The 14,648-nt window shown below is 35.2% G+C and overlaps 2 protein-coding genes across 2 annotated transcripts; both read right to left on the reverse strand.

Moving 5' to 3' along the window:
- Window positions 1-473: 473 nt before the first annotated feature.
- On the reverse strand, window positions 474-7,126 carry glp2r (glucagon-like peptide 2 receptor). Its single transcript, XM_016239596.1, has 11 exons — window positions 7,041-7,126; window positions 6,299-6,420; window positions 6,120-6,226; window positions 5,532-5,688; window positions 5,215-5,374; window positions 5,038-5,098; window positions 4,541-4,607; window positions 2,902-2,990; window positions 2,675-2,813; window positions 2,367-2,408; window positions 474-817 (listed from the first exon to the last, which is right to left on the reverse strand). Exons 3-11 carry the CDS (start codon window positions 6,131-6,133, stop codon window positions 485-487), a joined length of 1,062 nt encoding a protein of 353 aa, XP_016095082.1. The 5' UTR covers window positions 6,134-6,226; window positions 6,299-6,420; window positions 7,041-7,126; the 3' UTR covers window positions 474-484.
- A 779-nt stretch (window positions 7,127-7,905) lies between these two features.
- Window positions 7,906-13,847, reverse strand: LOC107556454 (glucagon-like peptide 2 receptor). Its single transcript, XM_016239576.1, has 5 exons — window positions 13,457-13,847; window positions 9,457-9,553; window positions 9,181-9,285; window positions 8,509-8,563; window positions 7,906-7,909 (listed from the first exon to the last, which is right to left on the reverse strand). The coding sequence occupies exons 1-5, from the start codon at window positions 13,529-13,531 to the stop codon at window positions 7,906-7,908; spliced, it is 336 nt and encodes a 111-aa protein (XP_016095062.1). The 5' UTR covers window positions 13,532-13,847.
- Window positions 13,848-14,648: the final 801 nt, after the last annotated feature.

Consider the following 14,648-nt stretch of genomic DNA (forward strand, 5'->3'; position numbering starts at 1 on the left):
AAGACATTTCTGTGGCATTTATACATTAGTTTTGGTTCTGTATTGAGTCACCACCTATAATGTCCCATGTAAAATCTTAGTTGTGAATCAAAACCAGTTGAAAACCATTGATCAAGCTAATGAAGCAGGTTATATATCATATTAGAGCATCATAATCCCTGGGCTGTTTTCAATCACAGTCCTTCCATGTTTTCTCTACTCTTGTTGTTCAATGAACTAGTGTTCAATAAACTAATGTTTAAATGTTTAATTTGGCCAACAAAAGAAATTTGTAGAGAATTTCAAAGCTTGGTTTGTGGAGCTCCATCCAAACACCTTGCATTATATACACATACAAAAATCAGGTATCAAAAACATCATGGAAGCCATTTACAGTGGTTAAAGTATATATATATATATATATATATATATATATATATATATATACATCCTTAATTACATATTTATAGAAAAGTTATTCTGAAAGGGGGGCCGATGACAGACGTTAAAACTCACTCTCCTCTAAGATCTCCTCCATCGTCTCTCCTAAAGTCATGTCCCCGTCACTGCTGGAGAGGCTCTTCCTCATGTACTCCATGCCGGAGCTCCGCCCACACGGCACGTCCTCTGCTGATTGGACGGCCACCTGCAGCAGATGTCCCTGTGTAGGGGCGTGGCTTCCCTCCTCATTGGATTCGCTCTGTTCTGTGTTTTGTCCGTGTCTCTTTTGTGAGCACTTCCACAGGTGTTTGGGGTGAATGTCGGCAAAGCAGTTGTGCACCTCAAAGTGATTGGAGGAAATGAACAGCTGCCACCTCTTCTTCAGCTCAGCCTGGACCTGGAGGACATGTTTCCAAAGTTAGGTCTATGGTGAAAGATATCCTCACACTTAACCTTTTTAGTAAGGGAATGAAAATTTGCAAGTGCTTTAAGATCCTCAAAATACACCCATTTTTTTCCAGATTTTTACAATTATTTTTAATTTTTTAAAAGACATAACCACTAATGAAATAAAAATGTTACATGTTTCATGTTCAGGTCATTTTAACCTGTGTATATGTGAAGCACTATTAGGTCTCAAAAATACTTTTTGTAAAATGATCAGTGAAGCTATATGTTTTTAAATATAGTTTGCCTTTTCCCCATATCTCACATACTTTTGGTACTAAATTTTGATGATAAACATGAATATGTACATATACTGACGAACCATTGCAACATGAAAAATGCATTCCTTTTTTTCGTCTGAAAGTGAAAGTTTATGCAAATAAAATACATTTATTTTGACAAAGTTTCAGAGTAATATTTGTTTTAATGTTGTTTTGTAAGAGACAACCATGTTAGTTTCATACCTTTGTACTGTTTTTGAGCAATCATGAGTTATAAATTAAAAGAAATTTGATCAAATTTAATTCATTCCAATAGGGTTAATACCGGTAATTCTCAGATTATATGTTCTTATAAATTTCAAACAATGGCATATATATATATATATATATATGCCATTGTTTGAAATTTATAAGAACATATAATCTGAGAATTACCGGTATTAACCCTATTGGAATGAATTAAATTTGATCAAATTTCTTTTAATTTATAACTCATGATTGCTCAAAAACAGTACAAAGGTATGAAACTAACATGGTTGTCTCTTACAAAACAACATTAAAACAAATATTACTCTGAAACTTTGTCAAAATAAATGTATTTTATTTGCATAAACTTTCACTTTCAGACGAAAAAAAGGAATGCATTTTTCATGTTGCAATGGTTCGTCAGTATATGTACATATTCATGTTTATCATCAAAATTTAGTACCAAAAGTATGTGAGATATGGGGAAAAGGCAAACTATATTTAAAAACATATAGCTTCACTGATCATTTTACAAAAAGTATTTTTGAGACCTAATAGTGCTTCACATATACACAGGTTAAAATGACCTGAACATGAAACATGTAACATTTTTATTTCATTAGTGGTTATGTCTTTTAAAAAATTTTAAATAATTGTAAAAATCTGGAAAAAAATGGGTGTATTTTGAGGATCTTAAAGCACTTGCTATATAAAATAAATGACATCAGTATGGAAAACATTTATAGATATTCTGCATCATAGGTTTTTTTTTTTGTGTGTGGTACATGTGTAGTTATAAATTCCAAAGAATTTCTCACTTTTTAATTAATAAAAAATGGGCAAATGCAGTAATAACATGGCACTAACATAGTAGTAACATTTAAAATTTAGAATTTTTTATTTTCACATTCACTCATTATTGAGAAGCTGCTGATGCGAAATTATAAAATAACAGAACCGGAATGTGAAAATAGTATGAAGATTTTAAATGCATTATTAGGGTTAAAGTTAAAATATCTTCACCAAACGTACCTCTCCATTTGCAAAGCAGTACAGCACTGCAACTAAAAGACCCTGTTGAACAATAAAGCTCACGGTTAGAGGTTTTGGTGAGGCAAATTACAATATAAAAATTATTTTTCAAAGTTGTACATAAAGTTTACAAAGTTTAAATTAAAAAAAAAACTATATCATATTTTCAAATGTTTTTTCAAACACATAATTCAGTGAATTACTTGCCTTTTCTTTGTAATCACTGGTGAAATTTAAAAGCAATTTCTGAAATAAATAATTATTTTTCAGTATTCTAGTCAGAAAGAAAAAACAAGCAGTTTTGTCACCTGGAAAGAGCTCAGGGTCAGATTGACGAAGTTTCGTGCGTAGCGGCTGCTTCCCTCAATTGATTCGTCTATAATGAAGGTAAAGACGATTTCATGGACTCCGAGCAGAGGAATCAACACAAGCGTTGCTCTGGCTAGACTGAGAAAAGGATGCATATCACATGAAACGAGTCTTGTCACCATCAGTTTTATATGGACAAACATATTTCAGATAAGCAGTGACTAACCTGTATCTGTAGTCAGTGAACTTCACCTGGTTAGCCTTTAACTTGGACAGCAAAAGTCGGATGATTTTAAGAAAAATGCAAAAAATGATCTGAAAGACAAGTGAGTGTATGATTATATCAGCATTTTACTTGTGTTTGATTCACATTTCCTTATAAGTATCTTTTTTGAGCAGGACTGAGTGGTAATTAAGTACTTATTTTTTTTTACTACTCTATATTTAATCAATTTATTTAATTTCACTTCACGTTTATTAACTGACAATGCACTAATTTTTTTTGAGCATGATTGGGTGTTGATGAAGTTTTGATTTTAGTATTTTTAATACCCTATGTTTCATCAAAATGTATTTAATTTGACTGAATTTTGATGCATGTTTATCTAGCAACTATTTAGTTGTTATTATTTAATACTCTAAATTGCATTAAAGGGGTCATCGGATGCAAAATTCACTTTTACATATTGTTTGAACTGAAAAGTGTACACAACCACCTTATAATGCTAAAAATCCCCCCAGTGCTTTTTTTTTTTTAAATCTCGATAAATCCAAACCCCTTCCTCATATCGAGCCGATCTCAGATTCTTGGCAGAATGATGTAGTTCTGCACAGGCCCCTCCCACGATTGTTGATTGACAGTGGCGTCAGTCTTTGGTTTTATCACAGTTCCGCCCTGAGTGTGCTGTCATCAGTCCACCATTGTATCGACTCCGGTGCAGGGTAAGACAAGAACATCACCGATTAAGCGATTGAGGTGTTCTGTTGTTAGATGTAATATTGAACCTAGCAGTCGTCATTTACTCCCGACATCTGAGCCGCTGAAGACGCAGTGGATTACTTTTGTTTCTGAAGGTGAATGCGCCCCGATCTGCCTAAATACATCTATGTTCGCTCGAATCATTCGTGATCCAGCTTTACCTACAGAAGAAGTGAGTTTTTGGGAAGGTTTTTATATGAATCTTTGCAAATCGCCTTTCCTAATAATGCGCTAGTTAGCAAGTTTCACAATGAATGTGGCTAAAGTTTACAGTCTCTCAGACAGCGGCTCGGAAGAGAGGGGCGGGGTCAGCAGAGCTAATTTGCATTTAAAGGAACATGCACTAAAACGGCTTGCTGTGAACGAATCTGTTTTTGACAGGGTGAAAAGGGTGTTGTTTTACACTACCATTGAGAAATTTTAACCAAGGTATGTTATAGACTTTTCATTAAGACCCTTAAGAATCATATCAAACTGTGGAAAATGGGCATCCCATGACCCCTTTAAATACACACAATTTATTACCAAATGATTTATGATTTTACATGTACATTTATTATGATGATCTGCCTCTGAATAATAAAGGGTTCAAACACATTTTGAACATTGCTTGTACAGAATCAGCAACGATGCAGAACGACCGGGTTGATCCGTTGTAACGGTCATGTTTTCCGGCTCGTTCCCATGAGCTTGTGACCAGCATGAGACGTGACACACGAGGAACGACTTCAACTACAGTGAAATCAGCATTACAGCATGACAGCAGAACAGATGTAAACCAACTAGCCCTCCTTTTCTCCTTCCACAGTCTTCATATTAAATATGGCATCAAAAGAAAACAACTACAAAAGAAAAACAAGCCATTTTAAATTAAATTCATACTCACAATGACTGATAATGTTATTGGGCCTCTAATTATCCACCAGATCCATGTGATGGTATATAACCAACAGCTTTAGAAAAAGGAAACATATTATTATTTATAATGCATTATATATCAATGATTTAAGTGTTACCGAATTTATTTGAACTATAGTTACAATTATTTATTAAGAAATATAATGTCATTATATAACATAAACAGTTATGTTTAGTTTTATATACTGTACATGAGAACTTTTTTGAAGATTACTGGAGCACATTTAACAAGAAAATGCAATTTCAGTCTTTCAACAGTTTAATTCAAAGTGTTTCTAAGTAATTATTTGTGAAATGTAATATTCATTTCTGAATGCAAATAGTTTCAAAATTAATCCTACACCATTTTTTCAGTGCATATCATTACCAAGAACATTTATTCCACCATAAAATACCAAATGATTTTCTGTATTACATTCAAAACATCTTTTTAAAGTGTCAATAAGAAGTAAAACAGGCACATACCTTTTATTTTCATACAAAATTTTGACAACAGTCCAGGGAATCACAAACAGTAATGGAGTACCTGAATGAGTTCATTGATAAAGCCGGAGAATGAATAAGTCATATTTAAATGTATGACATATTTTTAAAGAAAATAAAAAGGAAAGAGCATTTTTCTGTAGTAAAAACAAGCCTCACCCCATCCTATAATCATATATTTCTTAAGAAGTCTTTTCCTGGTCAGAACTGCAGTGAACAGCAGCGTGTGCAGGAATATCGCCTCCACTAACAGCCAGAAGTAATTACACCCAACAAAATATTCCAGCGACACCTTTGAGGCCTTGCAGAAGAATAACATCTGGAAAGTTGACATTTACAGTATATTACTGCATTTGTCTTGTCTTTTTTGTTTTTTGAAATAACATTCAGTAAGTTTTGTAGACTTGCTCAGATGTAATTCCTTGAAATAATTCCACACAACTAAAAAACAGACACATAAACAAATGCTTCTGTACCGTAGATTTTGTGTAGCTGTTCCAACCGATCTCATCCCTGGGCAGGTTGGTATACACGACTTGAAATATAACCTCTTTGATAATTACTGCTATTGCTCTAAATATGAATGATACAAAGAGATTCATGTGGATGTAGTTCCTCGTACAGTGAAGCTTCCTGAAAACAACAGGTAAAAATCATTTATTTCTTGGTCAGGGACAAATAAAATTAGGATATCAGATATCTGGAGCCAGCTCTGGGCTGGAACAGAATAAATGACCGGACAGGACAGAATGGAATCTATTTGATTAATGAAAACAAAGCTTGGAAATGTAAGTACAAAAATAAATCTAATTATGCAAGTACAGTGACAGAGAACATTGGCTAAATGTCAACATAGTGAACAGGATAGAATGTCTACATTCCAAATTATTCAATGGTTTGTCGTCATCTGTATGACTAATGGCACAGAATCCAGCATTAACCAGTGCGATTATGATTAAAGTGTTATGAGAAATAGTGAAGGAAACCCTTATTGCAAGCTATCTTAAAGTTACACTAAGAAACATAAGGGGACCAAACACCAAGCCCTGCAGAACACCGCTCACCTCAGAAGACTCATGATCAGAACAGCCAAGCAAAGAGAGGAAAATGACAGCGAGTATCCTACAATGGACAAGACTCTCAGCACAGACTGCCGAAACACTTCTTCTTCCTGTGTATGCAGGATACTATTGTAAAAATCATTCTGTGACGAAAATCATAGTTGTATGGTAACAATATTCACCTCGGACTTGAAAAAATAATGGTTTTCACACTCTGAATGATTTCTCCATAGGCTGCTGGAATTCTCCTCAGGTTTCCAGGTTCCGTTGGCCGTGCATTCCTTGTACGCGTTTCCAGTAGCACCTGATAATGACCACCATACATTTCTTATGTTTAAAGTGTTTAATTAGAAAATTGTACATTATCAGTCAAACATTTGGAATCATTAGGATTTTTTTATGTTTTTGAATGAAGTCTCTTCTGCTCATCAAGACTGCAATTGTGTACAGTAAAAACAGTGAAATATTATTATTAATTTAAAATTGTGAATAAATTGTAAAATGTAGTTTATTTCTGTTATCAAAGCTGAATTTTCAGCATCACTACTCCAGTCTTCAGTGTCTCGTGATCCTTCAGAAATCATCCTAATATGCTGACTTGGTGCTTCAGCTTTGCCATCACAGATCTACATTTTAAAATATATTACAATTCAAAAACAGGTATTTTATATGTTAATAATAATAATAATTCACAATATTACTGTTTTACTGTATCAAATAAATGCAGCCTTGGTGAGCAAAAGAGACTTCTTTTAAAAACATGAAAAAAACTTAGTATACATAATTGAATATATTAATAATAAATAAATTAATAATATATTATTCTATTTTTAGTTCAGAAAATAATGCTACATGATGCAATGATACAACTAACTTTTTAACTATAATACGACAAAAGTGTTAAACTAGAACAGAATAAGTGACCTTCTTTGATCCATGGTAAATAAGGAGGGCAGGGTACAGATACGATCCCAGGAGATGAGTGTGGCCAACAGGCAAAAACATCAAATGTTCCATTGCAGAAAATTCCTATAGGGTGATTTGCAAAAGAGACAGTATAATCTGTATGTGTGTGTGTGTGTGTGTGTGCGTGCGTGCATGTGTATATATACAGGTGCATCTCAATAAATTAGAATGTTGTGGAATAGTTCATTTATTTCAGTAATTCAACTCAAATTGGGAAACTTGTGTATTAAATAAATTCAATGCGCACAGACTGAAGTAGTTTAAGTCTTTGGTTCTTTTAATTGTGGTGATTTTAGCTCACATTTAACAAAAACCCACCAATTCACTATCTCAACAAATTAGAATATGGTGACATTCCAATCAGCTAATCAACTCAAAACACCTGCAAAGGTTTCCTGAGCCTTCAAAATGGTCTCTCAGTTTGGTTCACTAGGCTACACAATCATGGGGAAGACTGCTGATCTGACAGTTGTCCAGAAGACAATCATTGACACCCTTCACAAGGAGGGTAAGCCACAAACATTCATTGCCAAAGAAGCTGGCTGTTCACAGAGTGCTGTATCCAAGCATGTTAAATGAAAGTTGAGTGGAAGGAAAAAGTGTGAAAGAAAAAGATGCACAACCAACCGAGAAAACCGCAGCCTTATGAGGATTGTCAAGCAAAATCAATTCAAGAATTTGAGTGAACTTCACAAGGAATGGACTGAGGCTGGGGCCAAGGCATCAAGAGCCACAACACACAGACGTGTCAAGGAATTTGGCTACAGTTGTCGTATTCCTCTTGTTAAGCCACTCCTGAACCACAGACAACGTCAGAAGCGTCTTACCTGGACTAAAAAGAAGAAGAGCTGGACTGTTGCCCAGTGGTCCAAAGTCCTCTTTTCAGATGAGAGCAAGTTTTGTATTTCATTTGGAAACCAAGATCCTAGAGTCTGGAGGAAGGGTGGAGAAGCTCATAGCCCAAGTTGCTTGAAGTCCAGTGTTAAGTTTCCACAGTCTGTGATGATTTGGGGTGCAATGTCATCTGCTGGTGTTGGTCCATTGTGTTTTTTGAAAACCAACGTCACTGCACCCGTTTACCAAGAAATTTTGGAGCACTTCATGCTTCCTTCTGCTGACCAGCTTTTTGAAGATGCTGATTTCATTTTCCAGCAGGATTTGGCACCTGCCCACACTGCCAAAAGCACCAAAAGTTGGTTAAATGACCATGGTGTTGGTGTGCTTGACTGGCCAGCAAACTCACCAGACCTGAACCCCATAGAGAATCTATGGGGTATTGTCAAGAGGAAAATGAGAAACAAGAGACCAAAAAATGCAGATGAGCTGAAGGCCACTGTCAAAGAAACCTGGGCTTCCATACCACCTCAGCAGTGCCACAAACTGATCACCTCCATGCCACGCCGAATTGAGGCAGTAATTAAAGCACTCAGGTTTCCAGGTTCCGTTGGCCGTGCATTCCTTGTACGCGTTTCCAGTAGCACCTGATAATGACCACCATACATTTCTTATGTTTAAAGTGTTTAATTAGAAAATTGTACATTATCAGTCAAACATTTGGAATCATTAGGATTTTTTTATGTTTTTGAATGAAGTCTCTTCTGCTCATCAAGACTGCAATTGTGTACAGTAAAAACAGTGACATATTATTATTAATTTAAAATTGTGAATAAATTGTAAAATGTAGTTTATTTCTGTTATCAAAGCTGAATTTTCACCATCACTACTCCAGTCTTCAGTGTCTCGTGATCCTTCAGAAATCATCCTAATATGCTGACTTGGTGCTTCAGCTTTGCCATCACAGATCTACATTTTAAAATATATTACAATTCAAAAACAGGTATTTTATATGTTAATAATAATAATTCACAATATTACTGTTTTACTGTATCAAATAAATGCAGCCTTGGTGAGCAAAAGAGACTTCTTTTAAAAACATGAAAAAAACTTAGTATACATAATTGAATATATTAATAATAAATTAATTAATAATATATTATTCTATTTTTAGTTCAGAAAATAATGCTACATGATGCAATGATACAACTAACTTTTTAACTATAATACGACAAAAGTGTTAAACTAGAACAGAATAAGTGACCTTCTTTGATCCATGGTAAATAAGGAGGGCAGGGTACAGATACGATCCCAGGAGATGAGTGTGGCCAACAGGCAAAAACATCAAATGTTCCATTGCAGAAAATTCCTATAGGGTGATTTGCAAAAGAGACAGTATAATCTGTATGTGTGTGTGTGTGTGTGTGTCCATGACATTCTAATTTATTGAGATGCACCTGTATATATATATATATAGAGAGAGAGAGAGAGAAAGAGAGAGAGAAAGAAATATCTACACATTTTAACTGGTTTCACTCACCAGTTCCAGTAGGAAAAGTGGCTTTCAGGAGTCGTGTGCAGTTCTCTTGATATTCACCACGTTTATTGATCAGATCATCCAGCATGGAGCCCATGACCTTTTCAAAACCATAATACACGACATTTACTTGCTGGTAATGTGTGGATTTAGTGTGAGTATTGCACAATGAGTCATAATGAGATCTTAAGGTTATATTGGGCTGATGTAGATGTACGATTTATGGTACCTTTTCAAACACAAGATGGCAGTATATATAAATGTATAACTGTTCTCAGAGGAAAGGTCTGTCTCTCTTTTTTAGCAATAACTTTTCCAAGCTTTTAGTCACCAACTTTGCGTTTTTAGAAGTTTCTAATCTTGTTTTATTAGGACTCGATTAATCACACCACAGAGTGCTGTGTGCTTGCCATTGGAGGTGATATTAAACACATTTTCATTTCTGCTACAATGAACAGATAAATATTTACATTCTTCCTCATTTACAATGCCAACTCTTGAATATCAGTTGCTCGGATGCATTCTTGTTACTCATTTGCAGATACTCTGAATACTGGGTTTAATGTTTCTATGCTATATTAAGTAGGACTAATAAAACACTGCTAAAGATTTTACTATATTAACACAACTTATTAATATAAATAGAGTAGATCTATATTAAATAATATTTAAAGTGAGTAATATATTTAAAGGGTTAGTTCACACAAAAATGATAATTCTGCCATTAATTACTCACCCTCATGTCGTGTCAAACCAGTAAGACCTCTGTTCATCTTCGGAACACAAATTAAGATATTTTTGATGTAATCTGAGAGCTGTCTGACTCTCCCATAGACAGCAACGCAACTGAAATGTTCCCAAGTCCAGAAACAAAGCAAGGTGATCTGTAAAATAATCCATGTGACATCAGGGGTTCAACCGTAACTTTATGAAGCTACGAGAATACTTTTTGTGCGCAAAAGAAAGAAAAAAAGACTTTATTCAACAATTCATCTCCTCCGCATCACCCTAGTGCCATTTTGGAGAATATCCGCTGGATGCAAACAGCGTATGCTGTTCTCAGCTGCGCCACGCAGATACGCTGTTTCCGTTCAGATCAAATCACAACAACGTATGAAACAGATCCGGCGTGACGCAGCTGACGTTGTTTTACGTCCAGTGGATATTCTCCAAAATGGCACCAGGGGGTGCTAATGCGGAGGAGACGAATTGTTGAATAAAGTCGTTTTTTTCTTTTTCTTTTGTGCACAAAAAGCAACCCAGTCTCATAAAAATACGTACCTCTGGGTACTTTTCTGCAACACCGTTTTTACGTACCTTACTGCACGTTTCGCCGCAGTTTCAAAGAGAATTGTCCACTGAGTGGCGCTAAAACATGGGCTCAATACGTCAACCCTGGCACGTTTTTATTACGTTGATATAGGTATGTATTGCTGTGTTTTTATTACGTTTCTTCAGGTACGAATTGCAGTGATTCAGAATTCAAATATCCGGGGACTGTCGCTAAAAGTTAATGCTCTATCGTGTTGGAAATATGCCCTACACCAAACCCAACCCTAAACCTACCCGATAGTGTTAACAAATGCGAAACTGATATAAAAACGCATTTGTTGATGCAACCGTGTCATTTGAACTTCCTTATATGCAGATTTGAACTGTTTTGACGAACCGTAGTTACACGGGAGCTCCTCACCTCTCAAGTACGTCTCCGTACTCCGTGAGCTACCGAACAAACCTATCGTCTATGAAAACCCATTGATATGAAGCTGGATGTGTGCGGTGCTAACATTCAAAAGCATCAGTTTTCAAATCTCCCAGCATATAAAAATTCATCATAACATAATATTCTTCAAGTAATTGTGTGAAAATTACGCTTTATTAATCGAAACTCTGTAAATGTGTGAAAAGGAATAAAAGGTGTCGGAGTTTTACTGCCTCTAGTGTTCAATTCTTTTGGAAACTGCAGTGATATGTACTTATTGGTACGTATTTCGCGTCTCGCGAAAAAGTGCCCCCAGGTACGTTTTTGCCAGACAATAAGTATTCTCGTAGCTTCGTATAATTGCGGATGAACCACTGATGTCACATGGATTATTTTACAGATCTCCTTGCTACGTTTCTGGACTTGGGAACATTTCAGTTGCGTTGCTGTCTATGCAGGGTCAGACAGCTCTCAGATTCCATTCTAAATATCTTAAATTGTGTTCCAAAGATGAACGAAGGTCTTACGGGTTTGAAACGACATGAGGGTGAGTAATTAATGACAGACATTTTTGGGTGAACTAACCCTTTAAACCACAATTTTTTTATTAGAAAAACCAGTATGTTTTACAAGAACCATAATAATACTGTATTTGTATGAGGAACTGTATAACTACAAAAGCACTTTAAGCACATAAAAATGAGCACATTATAAATGACCACTATCCTGCTGATCTGACAATATGTGTACAAATAGCAGGATTTACTGGACAAGACCCTATTTTGAGGTTAAAAATCCTTTCTGTTTTATAATATGATTGCAAACCTGGTACTGCATATTCACTCAACTGATGTATCTGATTCAGCATAATCTGTTTAATTTGAAATATACGATTTACTCAGAACTTTCACCTAAATGTTAACAAATCATAGAAATATCATGTCTGCGCAGGCAGGGAGGGTTATAACCTTGTCCAATGTACTGTAATTCGACTGAGCTCACAAAGATTGCACAAAACTGTATATGCTGACATTTGACACAATTGTGAAAGTGACCAACATGCACACAGACACTTTTGCATTTTAGAGTGTTAATCTATCTTTTGTGCATTGGTTTAAACATTTCAATAATTCTATATTTAAAAAAAAAAAGCTTAAAATGAAATATGGCATCAGTTTTAATGTCAGTTTACAATAATTTGTACATTTCAAAACTACTAATTTTCCGTTGATAAGTGTGTGAAAAATATATCGGATTCCACAGTTAAACTGTTACCAAGTAAGCACTTGGCAATATTTTCATACAGGTTTTAATAGCAACTTGCAAAACTGTCCACCTTTTACAGGCTCTTTTATACCTTGCGCTGCATCGTAAATGTTTAAGAGACCTTTACACAAATCACATTCAGATTATCAAATCTGGAGCATATTTTGCAATGTTTCTCCAACATTGCCGAACTCTCTCTGTGCTAATCTCCAGAGATTCATGTCTGTCTCCGAAACTTTCAGGGTATGTGGATTTATATGAGAGCTTAGACAACAACATATGGGCAGAGATATGCCTAGGTATCCATTTATAATAATATCAAGATATAGCATTTGATATATGATACAAATTCGGTGCACAAACTATTTTTTACATAAAAAGTGCAAATTTTTTAAAAATAATAATTACAAAGAAACTGCAAGTAACACATTGAATTAAGCATGCAATATTGAAGTAGAAAAACTGAAATAATATTTTCTTGTAAAATGCATCTCGATAACGTCTGTAGAATTTAATGTTTACAACTTTGAAAAACTACTGCAAGCTACTTTTTAACTAATTATTAGGCCAGAAAACATTTGTATAGGATGTACTTTGAAACCTTTTTCACTCAGAAAGTGCTAGTTCATTTTACAAATAATTACAATAAATACATTTGAATTACATTTTGAAGTAGAAGTAAAAAGATCGTATAATCTTCAATAATTTTCTTTGAAAAATATTTTGCCATGATTACAGAATTCTTTTTTTATCCCATTAACTATCCTTATTTTTCAAGTTATTAACTGCACTACAACCAACTACACTAAAAAAAAGTGGTTGTAGGATTTACTTAGAAACAATTCTCACTCAGAAATTGCTAGTATATTTCACAAATAAAATTTACTCAACTGAAGTAAAGAATGAAACAGTATTTTCTTGTAAAACAAGTGTATTGACTGCAGTTTGCAAAGCTAAAAAGTATCAAATGAAACTTTTTCTAGACCCTTCTGGCAGTGATGTGCAGAGGCGTATGTGTGAATGTCACTGACTCACCTGACCGCTGTAGAGAAGCACAATAAGAATCCAGAGCTGAACTCTGAGCACCGCTCTTCTCCCCGCGAGCAACATGAACACGGCTCAGTATTCACCTGTCCAAGAACAGAGCTCCAGCACGTCACGCCGTGTCCCTCAGGCCACCGCAGCTCCTCTCAATCATAGCGTTTCCTGTCCTCACGCTGGATTTCCTGTTGATCGTCCGATGCAGCTGCTCTGGTCTGGATGAGAGCGGGAGCCTCAGAGTTCACAGACTCCGGTCCTTCTGTTGCCTAATCTCTGAATGAGAGCGTCTGCGCTGCTTCACTCAGTCCTGCTTCACTTCTGGCCCTTCCCAGCCAATCAAGATAAAGCAAGAGACCAGAACTTCACTGCTACGGCTTATGAAACACAAAGCAAACACGGATTTTAAAGAGAACAATTCAGTTACAGCATCTGAGCATTTTCATGCAGTTTCATATGTATTATTAGATCATCAAAACTGTAGGAATATGGGAGAGAAAGAAATATTGCACTCTAAAAAATGCTGGGTTAAATACAACCCAGTGCTGGGTAAAATAGGGACAAACCCAGCAATTGGGCTGTTTTGACCCAGCGGTTGCACCTTCTGGGTAGTAACCCAACTGCTGGGTCAAAACGTCCCAATTGCTGGGTTTGTCCCTATTTTACCCAGCACTGGGTTGTATTTAACCCAGCATTTTTTAAGAGTGTGGTCCGAGTAAGCTTCGTTTTAATACAGCCTGCAAAAATATAAAATGCAAGAACAAAAATGATTTCAAAAGGCTTTATAACTAGAATTAAAATAAATAAATAAAAAACTAACAAGTAACACGTTCCACGTAGGGCACAAAACAGGGCCTGAAATCAAAGTCATCTTTCCCCCCCCCCCAACATTTTCACATTTAGCACATTATTTCTGTTATTGTTACTATTATTAAAATAATAATATATTTTTTTATCCAAAGCATTTTTTATTCAACAACCAAAATAATAATAATACTAAATAAAAAGAAATAAAATAAAAGACCAGTAAAAAGAGGTGCTTAAACTTCAGGAAAAGTGATATAGTTAAATATTATACAAGCGGTTTTGTTTCCTATTTGGTTGAATTTTAACCCTGTTACTAAAATGTAGGAGACATTTTTTTTTAAACATACGATTAAACAAAAACGAATTAAAACAACTGCAACAA

The sequence above is a fragment of the Sinocyclocheilus grahami genome, unplaced genomic scaffold (assembly GCF_001515645.1).
Source record: "Sinocyclocheilus grahami isolate Dianchi unplaced genomic scaffold, SAMN03320097.WGS_v1.1 scaffold569.1, whole genome shotgun sequence".
Taxonomy (NCBI): Eukaryota; Metazoa; Chordata; class Actinopteri; order Cypriniformes; family Cyprinidae; genus Sinocyclocheilus; species Sinocyclocheilus grahami.